Consider the following 16,291-nt stretch of genomic DNA (forward strand, 5'->3'; position numbering starts at 1 on the left):
GAAAGCTAGGGCTTCATGCGTCTTAGTAATTCAATTATATTAAAACAAAAAAATGGCCCTCCCTATTGTAAGGTTTCGTTCCTTTGGGATTTTTCTGTCAGTGCTGATTATTTGAAAAATATTTGGTAATTCAAATATGAACTATTCAAATACCAAAGTGAACAGAACGCTATTCGAATCGTTATTCAATATATTCAAATATTCGCACACTCTTACTGTTTTTTATGCAAAAATAGATTCATTGTGTGAGGATGATGCACGCGTGATTGCACAAGCATATCAGAAAGCGTGTGTTGAATAAAGGGCATAAATCAAGGTGCAATCTACCCATTACCATGTGCTTCAAGGCTGAATTATGCAACTCTCATCAGCATTCCTGAACCATACTTTATGGTAGTATGTGGCATCAAATAGAAATGCAACAAAGTTCATTTTCTCCAGCATCAGTGCATACATATTTGTATGTGAAAGGGCACCCCGGTTCTTTCAATACTGCTGCAGCTGAATGGTGTTCATCACCATTCCCGGTAGATCAACTTGACAATAATGACAGTCATCATCGATTGCCGACATCACTGTCAGCATAACAGAAAACATCACAGTTTCGCCGCAAAGCCGAAGCAATGAATGTGATAGCAACAAATTACAAAGTCGCAAGAAGAACACCAAGCAGCTCAATACTTGCAGCACGCCCATCAACCGCAAACGACTCACGAAACGAACACGCACAGGATGATCACGAACTAACGGTAACAGCTTGACACTTGCAGCGCACTGCGCTGCTCAAACAGAACGAAGGACGCTTGAAAAGAATGCACAGGTATACACAGGATGAGTGCGAACTAACAACTGTCCGAGGTACTTATTTATGTTTGAGCAGTGCGCTACAACCCAACGCTCTTAAATATTTCTTGTTTTCTTGAAAATTGCGGCGCATGGAGTGGCCCCTCCGCGTCTCCTTGCTTTAAAGCGCACCATCATTGCTTTAAAGCGCACCCTGCAGGCGACCTCGCAGGATGATACTGCACACGCGGAAGCACCTCAGAGATCTGCAGACAGCCAGCGTTAAATGGTGTATATAAATAGCTCACCGTTATTATTCCACACAACCGGTGGCGCGTGGCTGAGCTGTTAAAAGCAGCGCGCTAAGGAGTGAGGGGTCGCAGGTTCGAATCCGGGTGGCGCACTTCAAAAAATTTTTTCTTCTGATTTTTCTTTGTTGGTTTTATTTATATATACATACATATACATATCCGGGGCATGACGGTGACGGCAAAAATCAGTCGAGAGTGTCCATATAATTGCTATCGCAATAAAAAAAACTGATTGAAATAGCCGGCACAAGGCCAACCTTTTCGGATGTTTTCTACATAAAAAAAAAAGACTTATCTCAAGGAATGTATGGCTGCTTTATTATCAACAGTTGAGGCAATGATGCACTATTGTGAAAACAAAAGGGCAGTGTCTCTTTTTTCTATTCAGTCCTCGCCCGCAGGAATGGCGTCTTCCAGCCGCCTCACAAACTTCACTCGCAGCTCAGAAGTAGAGTCGCCTTTCAGTTGGTCGTGGACGAAACAGGCAACCACTTCTGTCTGAACCTAAAGCACAGACGGCAAGGAATGCACGCTCAAAATCATATCGGGACGTTTAACGTTCCAAAGCGAAACATTGCAAAGTAACTCAGTGTCTGTGAAGGCTGCAGATTTGGAAAATGTGCCTTCCCAAGTTTCTGTTCATGGCACATTCTAAACCCCTTCTTTGCACTGCTTGAAGTGTTGAGTGGCTACTACACTGAGGAACATTTCTAAAGGGCCACCCTGAGCTTGAAACTGTTATGTAGTAGCCATTGTGTCCTGTGTGTTCCTTACTATGTCCTTACTATGTCCTGTAGACTAGTTATGTGTCACATATATATCCACAAAAATTTACTTGAATGAAAGGTTTGCAATTTAATATACTCTGGAACCCCTTTATAAGGTACACGCACTGGGGAGCAGTTTTTGTCCTTCATATGAGGTGTCTCTTATAAGCAGGGTACCTTGTTCTCATTATCTCATCAACTCCTATTTCAATGTAGGCACAGTGGTGTCGCTTATACCCAATGGTTTGTTACATCAGCGCCTCTTGTAAAGGGGTTCCACTGTATTTACAGTATAAGCCGACACTACAGCTCACCGTTTCAACTGTTCCTTTTGCTTATTGGCCGAGTCGGCAGAAATTGCAACTTACCATTTCAAGAGCTCCTCGAACCACCCCAGGGATAATGTTGCTATACTTCAGGTTGACGTGACTCTCAGGCAACTCTACAAACTCGGTGAGTGGATTGCTCTCAAGAATCAGCGAGAACTCATCCCCTGCGGGGCTCCAGTTTGTGATGGATGGACTTATGCCCAGGTACATCTTGAAGGCCATCTGTGAAAACGAGCACAAACAACCTTAAATATTACGTAGACGATTGCTGTATTTCAGCTACTGGGGAGGGAAACCGCAATTGCAGTGCTATCACAAAAGAGGATGTCTTAAAGGAGTCCTGACACAAAAATTTTCGCCCCGCGTTTTTTTGCTGCAATGTGTTGCTGGGGGCCTGTTAGTCATAACACGGCACATCGTTTGCTGCAGCGCGCGACAGATAATGAATTACAAGCTCCTCATTACCGACACAGCCTCAGTTTCGGTTTGACAGAGCTCCAAAAACGACAAGCCGCCGGGTGCAACTATCACCACCTAGCGAGTGAAACGCTTGGTCACGTGAACACACAGAACAGCGACGCATTTCCGCGCAGTCTGTCGTCGCCGGGCTCATTGTCGTCTGATGGCGACGATTTTCTTGCGGCGGGGATGGAAGGAATTTTCGACGTGGCGAATCACTTCAGGTTTGACCTGCTGGCGAGGAGCGATTCGTCGGGAAGCGCGTCAAAACAGAAATGGCAGCTACGACGTCATCATAACTTGTACCGGCTGCCGGCTGAAACGTTTACGTAGGGGAAGTAGGGGGGTCAACTCGGGTCACCTCCGAGGGTGTCACTGCACTAGGTGCGGCCTATAATGCTGGATCGCGCTCGCGAACTTCAAAATTCATATAAAATACCTTCCAAGCTTTATTCGCTGTCGATATTTTGCAGATGGTACACACACGTACACGGGAATCGATCCAGCAGGCTATCTCGGCCGCGAAATTTTGTGTCAGTACCCCTTTAATATTTTTTTAAGGTTCCCACATATCAAGATGTTCACGTGAATCTCGCAAAAAATGCAAGCATATCAACAACAGGGATTATGGGAAATTATCTCCACAGAGGCCCTCAAGGTAGAGGAAAGTGCAAGAAACTGAAAAACTGTCCTCCATGCACTCATAGCATGAAGCTACAAAAAAATCTGTACACATTTCTCAGAAAATAAGCCTTATCGCTTGATGAAAAATTCATCATAGTCTGGTATCTGGAAATGAATACACAGTTTATCATCACAGATAACAGCTGAAAAGGGGCACAACTCTAGAATAGTATTAGGCAGCTGATCGCAATAGTAGTGAGAGCCTCAAAGCCGAAATGAAGTACTACATATTGGCACGCTTTTAACTCGTCCACTTAACTTGTGGGTCTGTACAAGGTGATCACAATTCTGTGAAATGTTAAAAGAACTACAAATTGGGCAGGTCATATGGTCTGGGGTGCTACACACCATTTTATGCTCCTTATCAGGTAAAATCTGGGCCTTGCTCATAAAAACCATGATATGAGTACAGTGAAACCTCGGTGATACGATCACAGCTCATATGAATTTCGGGGTGATACGAATTTTCCGTTGGTCCCGGCCAAGGCCCATTGGCCTGCAATGTAATGAAGTACTGTTGTTGCGAATCGATTTTCACCCAGCGACGTTTGATACGAACGTACGCTACCGTCGAGCTATGAAGAGGTGCTGTCTGCGCTGTCGCGGAACGCGCCAAGCACGTACAAGCGCGGTAACACAAGCGTGGGCATGCGCGCCGCACTGCCAAATCGTTAGAATCACCGTGTAAGAAGAACACTTTTCTTACGGTCAGAATAAACCTTCAGAGACGCGTCACGGCCTCCGAGATTGTGTGCGCGAATCTTTGAGGCTCTTATGTACCTCCGTGTGCCTTCACTTTTAGATTACAAAGGACATTAGCGCCGTGCTTTTTTTTCTAACGCAAAAACGTGGGCTGCGGTCGTTGTACTGTGTTTACACGTGCCTGCCTCGTGCATCAGACATCCTATGAAAGCTGGACGAGGATTGAAAGAAGGCAAGGACGGTCTTGGCGAAGGAGTCAGGCCTCACAACGTCAACATGCGCGACCGTTGAGGTCACACTTGTGCGGGCACAGCCGTAAATCTCCCAAGAAACATCCCCAACACCTCCGCGATAACAAAATCATAACACAGAACCGTGGTTCTGTAATTTTGTGGCCGACCCGAAGGTCGCGGGATCGAGTCCCGGCCGCGGCGACTGCATTTTCGATGGAGGCGAAAATGTTTGAGGCCCGTATACTTAGATTTAGGTGCACGTTAAAGAACCCCAAGTGGTCGAAATTTCCAGAGCCCTCCACTACGGCGTCTCTAATAATCATATCTTGGTTTTGGGACGTTAAACCCCAGATATTATATTATTATCAATAATTTTGTGGCCTTGATCCATCGCGTCAAAGTGCTTCTTTTGTTACTTATGCTGCAGTACTCCGGTGTCATGCAAAACAGCATACTAAAATTTGGAAGGGGCAACTGCTGTCGCGGGTCACAACGCACCTGGTTCATTAATTAAATACGCGCGTACAGGCCGTATATTTACGAGTGCTGGTATGATTGCCGACATCTAAAAACTTAACTGACAATCATTCAGGGTTCTTCCTGACGTTGCTGCGGACCTGAAAAACAATAAATGGAAATGTACGCCAGCTTTGTTTTATTGCATGCTAATTTACCATGCTTTCTGGTGATACGAATATTTTTGGTGGTCCCGTGAGATTTGTATCACCGAGGTTTCACTGTATAAGGTATTAGGTACATTTTGACTACCGGGAGTTCTTTAATGCACATTTAAATCCAAATACAAAGACATATTTATATTTCGCTCCCACCGAAATGCAGCTGCTGTATTCGGGAGTTGAACCTGCAGCCTTCTATAGACTATGTTACATAAGGCATATGGGCACCGCCATCATGGGCTGTTAAACGAATGTTTTCTTATTTTTTCATATCTGACGAGAACTGATAGTCAGGAAATGCCGAATGCACCAACCCAACAATTTTCATGTGTATACGCCCACCGTAACACTGTTCGCTTAGTTGTTCAAGATAAAACATAGCAAGGTTAACAGCCCAGCACCGCGGCACCGAAACCCGTCCGTAAAATAGTCTATAGGGTAGTTATGGTGGTGAACGCATGCAAAAATGAGTACAAAAACACAAAACCAAAGAACAATACACATTTTCACATATTCAATTCACATTTCTGACCACTGGCCAACATGTGTCCAATCCAGTTGATAAAGCTGAAGTGTAACCATAGTAAATGTTTCATTCAGTCAGTGCCTAGAGAATATCACTAATTGGACCAAGAATGAAGCTTCACTACAGTTCGTGCATAACCATGTACTCAGAGACGTAGTAAAATGTATTAGAACAGGCAACTGATGTGACCAGGCCGTCAAAGTTTGAAAGATTGTGCATTAGATTTTGCAGCATCAGAATTTGCATGGTGCAGGTTACGTAACTTACAGTAACATTAACTATTGGCGTTTGGCGACAGCCCATTTACTTGCACCTGTGCCACACTTCTCTGCAGAAGGCCACGACAAAAGGCTGTAAAGTGATGCTATTCATTCAATTATGAACACATTAACAGATGAAACGACTATGTCGCTAGTGGCACGCAACAAATTAACCTCACAAGATAAGTGAAATAGATTTTTTTTTTTTACATTCGTAAGAGAGAAAAAAGTAAACAGGAGACACTTATATGCGGTACGATCTAACAGTGACTCTGACACACCTGAAGTTTTTCAGCTGTGTCACGGAAGTCGTAGCACCTGCCCACGTTTGTTCGAGCCAGGAAGTCTTCGATCAGCCGAAGACCTATGTTGTAGCCCCTGCAAAACAATGTAAACATCACTGTGTCGTGGATAAAACCACTCAAATGAGCTTTAACTACAATACATGACTAACGTAGAAAGTAAACTTCGTCATGGTAGTTCGCACCATTGAAACCAAGCTCCCGTACATAATACAAGAGGCCAGAATTGTAAGCATACGTAACGTACTCTAAACACGCTGCATGCTTCAGATGCTCAAGGCGTTGTAAACTACACTACCAGCGTTACAGCGACGCCTCTTTCTACACGCTTACACATACTCACATTCTGTCCAACTGCTTGTTAACTTCCTCGTCGCTCTCGTAATCTTTCAGCATCTGAGCCACCAGAGATCCATAGGTGAGTGTGAAGAGCTCGGAGCTCTAAAGGTGAGGAGGCAATAGAGAAAGTATTCAATTAAAGATGGGCAAACCTTCAAGGAAGGCAGCCAGGATCAGTGTCACTCCCCCTTTCTCAGGGGAACACGAACGACTTAACTTCGTGCGCACAAAACAACAAGCCAATGTAAAGTTGACACGCAGAGATAAATGAAGGTGGCTCTTACCACTTTTTTCGGGTCCGTACTCCGAACAGCTTGCCTAGACATGGTTCAGACAGCGGCTGAGAGCAGTCGAATGCACAGGTTCCGAGATTTCGACGTAGCGCCGACAACTAACTCGATGCCGGTGAGGATTTCAAAGTGCGGGCGGTGTCACGGTACTCCTTAAATGGCTTTCGCAGGTGACACAGCTTTTAACAAGAAGCGCCGAAGCTCATAAAAAGAGAGACTTCGCAATGTAAACACAGCACACCCCCATGCTTTCTCTGCAGTTAGCAGCCGATCGCCATTAGTGAGCCTTGTCTCACCACCCCGCCACCAGGCGGCCAAAAATTACAACGTGAAATGCTTCTTCCTTAAAATAAAAACGCCAATTATAACAAATAGTTAGGCTGCTTAAACCTTATTTCGATTATAAAAGCGTGAAAATAGGTAACGACCTTAGAAATTTACTGGCGCTGCCAGCGCCGCCATGCCTTCTAAAATGGCGGCGTCCATGTGTCTCGTCTCATAACATCAGCGATTGACGGAACGCTGTGGTACGATGACAGATTTTCAAGAAGAGCAGAGGAACGAGATAGAGGCGTTAGAATCCATATACCCTAGTGAACTCGAGAGTAAGTTGTCTCTCTGAAGCACTCGTTTTCGATTTCCATATACCTTCTTCTGTGACGTGAGAAACATCCTTCGTCTCGCAATGCACCGGTTTACAAACTGACACAAGTATTAGCGCAAAAAAAGCAAACACACGCAGGACGAGAAGGTGCAATGAGATCACTGTACACCTGCTAGCCAAATTCGTCGACGACTAACTGGATGCATAACATTGTAGTTTTCTCTGAAAGTGACACACTATTTCGATGTTTCTCATTTCGTGCAGTTTTGGAGACAGAACCGTACCATGCATTCACGATCGACGTCAAAGCTGACGCCGGTGATCAGCCCGAAGGCGAACAAAGTAAGAGGCATCTCTTGTGATGACGACGTTTGCTTCGAGCGCAACTTGATGTCTTTGTGACTGTTCTAGTGTCGGTGAAGTTGAAGTTTACCTACGTACCTGCCTACCCTGAGGAAGGCCCATTGATTGAGGCAGCCGAATATGAGAACATCGAAGAGGAGGACGTCGAGGCGTTGATGACGGCACTTAAAGAGCAGGTAATTACGTGTCGTCAATTGCAATTTCATTCGATATTGGGTGTGTGTACGTACGCGCTTGCGAATAGATCGTGGAACGCAAGGACATCTTATTGCCTCTTCCTTGAAAACGAGCGCAGTTTCGGTTAGTGGCACCAGTAGCATTGCTTGTCACCGAGTTTGACAACCGCACGGCAATCGTATTCTTTGAAATTATGCAAGTTAAACCTCGTTATAACGAACTTTGATACAGCGAATTATCGGTTATAGCGAACAAAATACGCATTTTGGTCGGTAATGTTTCATTTCAGTGGCATTTATTCTTGCTATAGCGTAGCCAAGATCGCGAGAGCCGCCGCAATATAGGCTGTAACGATGGGATATTTGGTTCGTGCAAGGCTCAAAACTGGAAAGGTAGCATAAAAAACAAAATAAATATTGAAAGGCAGTTGACAAGCATTTTTTTTTTGTTTCATGAAATTCACAATCACATCCTTCTTCATATAAATGTCAGCGCAGGCCTGTTTTGCTCAACAAACTTTGTTCTGTTGCAATTTCACCTTCCGATGTTCCAGTCTAGTTTGAAACGCTGCAAGGAGACACAGTCAATTTTTATCTCTACTGTTATAATGAACTAATTTATGGTCCTGGTGCTGCTTCGTTATAACGAGGTTCGATTGTAGTAGCAATATTATGCTCGTCATACTTCAAGAGCTATTTGCCTGATTCAGTGGGCACTAAAAGGTGACTTGCGGACACTTAGACATGCAGACTCATAAACGAATGACATGCTGTTATCTGTCATCAGTTCAGGAAGCTCACGTGGACAGCCTATTGTGTGAATGTTCAGCCTTCAGAACAGATTGTTCATCTCTGACTTGTAGGCATGGCAAACATCCTTGTAATCTGTAGCAGTTCGTCACTGTCACCTTCAACTTCTGTTTACGTTGCTACTATCGAATGTTTCTGGCAAACGAAGCATAAAATTTTACAGTGGTGCATAGGTGTCACACCACTCCAAAAGCTTGCTGGCCACATAATGTGATGGAAACTAAGTCAAGCTAGGTCTGATCATCTGTCTGTACTACATGTAGTTGTAACGTTGCTGACACTCATGGATTTCCACAGTTCCTGTAGAAATCAAAAGTCACTCTTCTGTGCTTCAAGTTCTGAATGTTCCTGTTCACAGTTTCTCTACTCATTCATAAGATAAAACATTGCTGCCTAGATACTGTGTTTTGATAATCTATCTATTCTGCAAACCTGCCCTGGTGCTGAGTAAAAGAATATGTACCAGTTAACATTAGCATTAAGGTACTTACATTTTTTTTACTCTTCCTTTCTTTTTATTTCATTAAATGAAATTCCGATTCCTCTATATATTGAAAAGCATCAGAGCACCCTAAATCATTTACTATTGTAATACCTGTTCCTATAAACCAGTTTTTGTGTACTGGTTTTACCTTAGGAGGGTACTTGATTGGGCTAGTTGGTACCTTTTCATTGCTACGTTATTCCGTACCACTTATGGGAAGAGGACAGAACTGCACAGACACAAGTGCAACTGGTTTATACCAGTTATATGATGATATAAGAGCAAGCCTGCTTTGTGCCCATGATTGCTGCAGCTGCCACTGGCAAGCACAGCCAGAAAAAATATGGATGTCACTTTTTTTGGGAGAAAACTGTTCTCGCATTTAGCCAGAAAATTTTGCTATGTCGTGACGTGACAACAATACTGATGTCGCAAGACCCAGCATTTCATGGCAAGCTTTAGTGTCATATTATAGTATTAAGCTTTTCCCAATCTTAATGCCATTATTTTACATGGAAGAAGAATGGTGTAAAGATTCTATAACTTCAAAAACTTCGTTTCAGGACTTCCTCTAGCAAAATTTTACTAACATTTTCAAGAGCCAGTACTTCGCATGTCTGACACTTCTAAAATGTTCACCTAGCAGTGATTGTGTTTTCCTTCAGGTCCAAGAAAACCTTGGCATGGTCATGATTTTCACTCTTGTCTCGGCTGCCACCGAGTGGCTGAATCAGCACACAGAGAGCGTCAAGTTCAACAAGAACGAAGCACTGAGACTGCAGAAAGAAAAGGAAGAGGAAGCAGAGAGGGTAATGTGATGCTCATCTTCACTGCTACAGAGTGCAGAACCTTCGGTTCTTTATCGATCCGTGCCAGTCTCCCTGGTTGCGTTTTCACCTGGGGATTATTATTGAAGTTATCAGTGTGGCATTGGCACTATTTTATTTTCATCCACTGCAACTATTCACAGTTTCAACAAACTCGTGCAGGAGCTCATTCATGTTGTCAGTAATGCAGGGTTTCGTATGAAAGTGAGGTATAACTTAAAAGCATCCAAGCCTGCCTGCCTTCCATGTGTGTGTGTGTGTGTGTGTGCGCGCGCGCACACACACACAAGGCACACTAAGTAAAAAGTAATGAGGGATCACATTATCTCACTTTTTCATGCCATTTCTCCCCTATAGTAACCACTGGCACATAGTGACACATTGAATACGAGCACATTGCATTCCACATTTGTTACCAATATGTCTATTAGCGATAAATGATGGGCAACCCAACGCTTTCCTTATTCAGCTGCTTTTGGCCATGCTAGATCTGTTAGCACTGTCTTGTCGAGGAAATTAGTTCCCCAAATATAGTTGTTCAGGAGATGGTTTGACACTGCAAAGCTTGAGGGAGGCAAGGAATTGTCACTTTCCACACTGAAGCAGCATTCTTTTTTTTTTTTTACTTTGACACTAAATTTTCTTGATTCTGTGCATAAGTGCACCAGATTCCATATTGCTGCTACCAAGTTATCACCCATAAGCCTATCTTTGACTGCCTGCAGTCTTCACGACAGTTACCTTGTTTTATTTTTTCCTTCCACATTTAACGTATTAATTTCATTTACTTAAAGAAACGCAACACTGCTGGCCTCTGTTTATTGTACGCTGCTGAAAAGAACTTCCGAACCTATGAATATTACTTTTGAAATGCTCCAGGAAAGGGTGGTACACTGCACAGGCACGCAGAAAGGAACCACTGTCACCTACCTCAAATCTTTTTATGGAAAACTAAATGCTTCCAGACTTGACTGAGCAAATGTAGTACATTGTGCTTATATGTTTCCTTTAACACTGGACTGCACTGTACATTCGCTCATGTCTAGTAAACATGGCTCACACAGTCTTGTTGCCAAGATTGAACAATGTCTAGCATCTAGATTTTGTGTCTGTCAGATGGAACGCAGCCTATCACTCCACTTTTCGCAAGGGAATTGCCACCAGTGGTATGCGTCATCTTGTTAGCCTATTGAACTATGCCAAAAATAATGTGGCTTGTCTTTCCTGATGCTAGAGTTTTTAGATGCGAAGTATCTTAAGGCGGAGCTCAATCCGGTGGTGGTGGTGGTGGTGGTGGTGTGCGGCGTGACCACCCTTACTGCGCATGCGCATACCCTCTCCACACACCTCCTCTCCACTCACCCTCCCCCTCTCCCCTTCCTCCCCTCTCCACCTTCCCTCTCCCACTCCCCTTTCCATCTCCCCTCCCCCTCTCCCCTCCCCCTTTCCACTCTTCCTCTGAAACGCGGGCTAGACATGCCGAAATTCTCTCCTGCGCAACGCCGCGATGAGCTCGAGCGCATGCGCGTCCCCTCCCCTTCTCCCTCCTCTCCTATGCTTCCCCCCTCTCGCCCGCCTGTCGACCGCGTTCCCCGCTCGCCCTGTGAGAATTAACGGCCAGGCTAGATGGAAGATACGACGCGCGTAGCGTCCCTCTTCGCGTTCCACGACGCGAGGTCGGTAGCATACCCAACGAACGCCAACGGAACGCGATCGTGCAAGTGCTCCGGCTTCGCATCGCCTCATGGTCCCCTTTAGCGGGAGATGGTGTAATTTTTCATCTTGTTAATTCAATCTAGCAGTGCCAATATGCCTTGTCCTTATTTTCTGCCAACATTGTATGGCATGATATAACTTCCTGAGAATCGAAGCCTTTCCAGCTGAATAAACATGCTAGTGAACTGTATGTGCTTCATTGTGAGACATATATGTGACCCTAATTAGCATTGAACTAAGAACTTTGCTCGTTTGTTGTGTTCTCCCATCCTCCCGATCTTGTTTTTAGTTGTTTCTAATATCTTCTTTAAACTGAGCCATCATACAGTTTCATACGTAATACATTGTTGCAAATAATATTCTAAAAGTTGGAGAAGTGACGTAGACAAGAGACAAGACAGGATAGTCTTGTCTCTGTTCTGTCTCACACCCTTAAGGAAGTAGTGTGAACAGATAAAAAAAAACTGCAGTTTGGTTATCCTCTTAATTTTGCCTACTGCTTGCTGCAGGTTAAGTTTGAAGGCACCAGAGTTACTGTGGAGAGCTTCCTGGCATGGAAGAGCAAATTCGATGCAGAGATGGCAGAGATTAGGAACAGGGACAAGACACTGAACGCATCCGGGAAACTCACGGGGAGAGAACTCTTCGAGAAAGACACGAACCTCATCGACTCTGATCTCCAGTTCATGCAAGAAGGTCAGTGATTCCGAGACTATGCAGCTTTTATTTTTTATTGTGGAATTTGGTCACAAAACAACACTGAGGTATGGTGGACTGCTGACCCAAAAGGGGCAGGTTCGATCTTGGTAGAGACGAAATGCCCCAGAGGCTCGTGTGCTTACATTTAGATCTGCTTACATTTAGGAGTACTGGCACAAAATTTTCAAGGCGAGATCACTTGCGGAATGGATTTATGTTGACACACACGCATCATCTACAAATTATGAACGGATAATATACCTAGCCTAGAATATACAGGGTTTTTCAAGAAATGTGTCCAACCTTGTCAAAAAATCATGAAAATGCGATTTTTGCTCGGGGCTTTCAGAATTGCTTTTTCTATAGTGGCAGGAATCTGAAGGTAGTTAAGGACATCATTTAGGACAGTAATTAAGAAAGTTACATTAACTTTTTAATTAGTAGAGTTAGGTGATTGTGTCAAATGGGAGAATTGGAGTTCTTCATGCGAGGAACCCATCCGAGCTTTCAGATTTCGAAAAAGCGTCCTCTAGTAATTGTTGTGGCGTAACGAAATTCAGCGAAATGCAATGGCTTTCAACAGCGAAAGCCATCGAATTCGGTTGAATTTCATTACTTCGTAGTTATTACTAGAGACCGCTTTTTCGAAATCTCAATGTTGGGATGGGTTTCTGGCACGAAGAACTTCAATTCCCCAATTTGACACAGTCATCTAACTCCACTAATTAAAAAGTTAATTAATCTAACTTTCTTAATTACTGTCTCAAGTCATGTCTCTAACCATCTTAAGATGCCTAGCGCTACATAAAAATTCATTCACTCATTTTGGACGTCTCAGAAGAATATGGCCGTTGTGTTCTTCCATGTTTCTGTTTAGGTTTCGCCATTGAATTTGGTTGAATTTCATTACTTCGTAATTATTACTAGATGCCACTTTTTCGAAATATCAAAGTTGGGTTGAGTTTCTGGCATGACGAACTTCAATTCTCCCATTTGACACAACCACCTAACTCCACTAATTAAAAAGTTAATTAACTTAACTTTTTTAATTACAGTCCCAACTAATTTATTTAACCATCTTAAAATCCCGGCCACTTCAGAAAAACCAATTCTGAAGGCAGCAATCAAATATCGCATTTTCCTGACTTTTTGAGAAGGTTGGACACATTTCTTGAAACACCCTGTATTTAAAATCAATTTTAAAGCACGTGTCGTGCCACTACACATGAAACTCCCCTTTAGTTTTAATGTAAATAATCAACAGCCTCTTGCATCACGAGTTTGTGTTGGCTGCCATGATCTTTGTGAGCACTCTCTCCTAGCAGACTTTTTCAACGGAAGTAGGAAGCAGACTTGCACGAAAGTACAAAGTCTGATGTCCTTGCCTTGGCAGTGCATTTTTGGGGGGGTCATGCACATTTACAAGATCCCAGATGGGATTATAGCAGCACTCAGGGAGCCTTTGTTGAAAAGATTTGTCCGTCCGGTGCTCATGTGAACGCAGTTTTTTGTGCTCACGTAGCCAGCTGTGTTTATGTGAAAATCATTCTGGGTGCTGCCTCCCTCGGTGCTCTTTGAAAGCGAAACTGCGACTGGGCGCTACAAAAATGTTTCCAAAAAAATTAACCACCGCACGCTTGAGTCTTTAGCTACTTATTACAACAGAAAAAAATGAGATGTAAAATTTTTGTGCCAGTACTCCTTTGAAGAACACGAGGTGGTCAAAATTTCTGGAGACCTCCACGGCGTGCCTCATAATCATATCATGGTTTTGGCATCTAAAACCCCGCAATTATTAGTTAAGGTGGACTGCTTTGTAAGAAGCTCAGAATTAATTTTGACTGAGTGGTGCTCTTTGTGGGTAAATATATTAGGCCACAGTGGAAAAAACAGCCATCACCCCCCTACCACAAGCTCAAGTGTCCTCCAAGTTTTTGTAGTTATTCTGCAAGCTCCAACTATTTTCAACTCCGCAGGAAGGCTAATTCATGTTTTAATTGTTAGTTTATGAATGGTATACATTGCTACTTTTACCACGTCAAGCAAGCCAACTGTAGTAGCACCATCACGTTTTCTGGCAAAGCCATCGTCTTCAATATTTGTAATATATAGTCGGCTGTGGAAGGTGAACTCCGGCGAGGGCGAAGACGCAGTAAATAAGCGCTTGTATACTTAAAATTTAAACACACGTTAAAGAAGTCCGGAATATCTGGAGCCGTCAACCACCACAATTATGGCGCTTTCCTGGGGTCTCTATATTTTGGAGAACTCCATTATATTGTGATACGGTGAATGAAAAACAAGAAAACGGGCCGTGTAGCGAAAGCAAGGAAAGCTGTCTGGCAGACTTCGTGGACCAAAACATGATGCCCTTTTTTGTTGCATGTTTGTGACTTGCATTTTCTTTTCAGGGGAGGAAGACGTCAAAGTGGACGAATCGCTGTTTCAAGAACTGGAGGACTTGGACCTGGAAGAACTCGATGACGACGAAGTGAAAGCGTGACGATAGGAGTGTGGCTATTAACAAAATGTTTTTTTTATTATACCATTGTTCTTGTTTTCTCTGTAAGAATAAACTTTTCTAGCATGCACTAAACTTACAAAAAACACTGGCATTTGGCAGCCCACGTAGGATTTCTAGTAGGCGTGCGCATATACTGAGAAATTTTAATACGAATCATATTTTCTGTATTTCTTTATTCGAAATCTTGTCCTACAAAATTTGTGGATACTTTTCTATGATGCATAATCACACACTAACATTGGCATACCTGCCAAGTCTCCCGGATTACCCGGGAGACTGCCGGATTTTGAACGTTTCTCCCGGTTGTACGGGTCATAGGAAAATCTCCCGGAAATCCAGTTTTGCCCCGCGCGTCCAGTGCTTTGTCTGGCCACATGAGCAAAGTTGTCTGGCCACGTAGTAGAAAGGATTCTTCTTTTTTTTCACGATGGTAGAAAGGTTCAACTCAGTTTCATTGCGCATGAAGTAGCTATGCACTTTGCGCCGCAGTCCAGCACTTAAAAAGAGTAGCCGTTACCGATGTCTGTCGAGATAACGAGTTCGCCAGTGCTCGCGACCGTTCCCGCCTCAACGGCGCCCCTTATGGTCCCTTGCTCAACGAAATAACTGGTAAGCAAGCAACGACAGGCCTCGCACGCGGAGCGATGTTATCGCATGTGCCCTTCGCGTGACGGTGACGGCCGGGTCGTTTCATCTCTGCTTCAACCGCGTTCGTCCCTAGCGCTAGCGCGCTTTTACTCGCACGTGAAACAGACTATGCGTAAGCGACGTTATCGGTTCGGACTCTGTACAGATCAGCGGCGACCGCAAAATCCCGCTGACAGTGTCCATATAATTGCTATTGCAGTAACCCCCCCCGGCGGTCGGCATACTGTATACCCCCCCCCCCCCCTCGTTGAGTAGATCTCCCGGACTCCGTTCCTCCAAACTTGGCAGGTATGCATTGGTGCCCATGAAGTAAAAAACAAAATGCAAAGGCACTATCCCAGGTGTGTTGCTAATCGACCTTTAAGTGCACATTTTTATGGAGGTTTGCTTATTAGCAGGCACTTTCCAGTAGGTAGCTTCCACTGTTGCCTCATAGGGGGCCTCTTCAATAAAAAAACATGTTCGACGGTGAAATCGCACATCCCCCAGAACAAAGTGCTCGATTTGAAACTCGTTTGGCCACAGATGCATGCATCTCATGAGAAAATAACCCCAAGAGAGTCAGTTCTCGCTAATTGGTACATGGTTCCAGTATGAAAACAGCACTTTGAACAAAAGAAGAGACCGACATTCCTTCCCACATGGAAGCTAGAGCTTCTAGATACTGTGCAACATTGTGCTTGCTGCCTTTGTGACCGGTTAATGCTGCAGAAGTAATTTTTCAATGGCCAAATTGCAATAAATGGTTCATCATCGTGGAATTGCTTGCCATACAGAC

At 43.9% G+C, this 16,291-nt stretch overlaps 2 protein-coding genes across 2 annotated transcripts; one reads left to right on the forward strand and one right to left on the reverse strand.

Annotated features, from left to right (window-relative positions):
• Positions 1–1,385: 1,385 nt before the first annotated feature.
• LOC119396348 (trafficking protein particle complex subunit 3) lies at positions 1,386–6,951 on the reverse strand. The gene is made up of 5 exons (XM_037663532.2): positions 6,657–6,951; positions 6,377–6,474; positions 6,013–6,109; positions 2,230–2,412; positions 1,386–1,598 (listed from the first exon to the last, which is right to left on the reverse strand). Exons 1-5 carry the CDS (start codon positions 6,696–6,698, stop codon positions 1,479–1,481), a joined length of 540 nt encoding a protein of 179 aa, XP_037519460.1. The 5' UTR covers positions 6,699–6,951; the 3' UTR covers positions 1,386–1,478.
• A 155-nt stretch (positions 6,952–7,106) lies between these two features.
• On the forward strand, positions 7,107–14,983 carry LOC119396346 (RWD domain-containing protein 1). Its single transcript, XM_037663530.2, has 6 exons — positions 7,107–7,267; positions 7,531–7,608; positions 7,678–7,805; positions 9,765–9,908; positions 12,152–12,338; positions 14,753–14,983. The coding sequence occupies exons 1-6, from the start codon at positions 7,195–7,197 to the stop codon at positions 14,842–14,844; spliced, it is 702 nt and encodes a 233-aa protein (XP_037519458.1). The 5' UTR covers positions 7,107–7,194; the 3' UTR covers positions 14,845–14,983.
• Positions 14,984–16,291: the final 1,308 nt, after the last annotated feature.

The sequence above is a fragment of the Rhipicephalus sanguineus genome, chromosome 6 (assembly GCF_013339695.2).
Source record: "Rhipicephalus sanguineus isolate Rsan-2018 chromosome 6, BIME_Rsan_1.4, whole genome shotgun sequence".
In the NCBI taxonomy this organism is placed as follows: domain Eukaryota; kingdom Metazoa; phylum Arthropoda; class Arachnida; order Ixodida; family Ixodidae; genus Rhipicephalus; species Rhipicephalus sanguineus.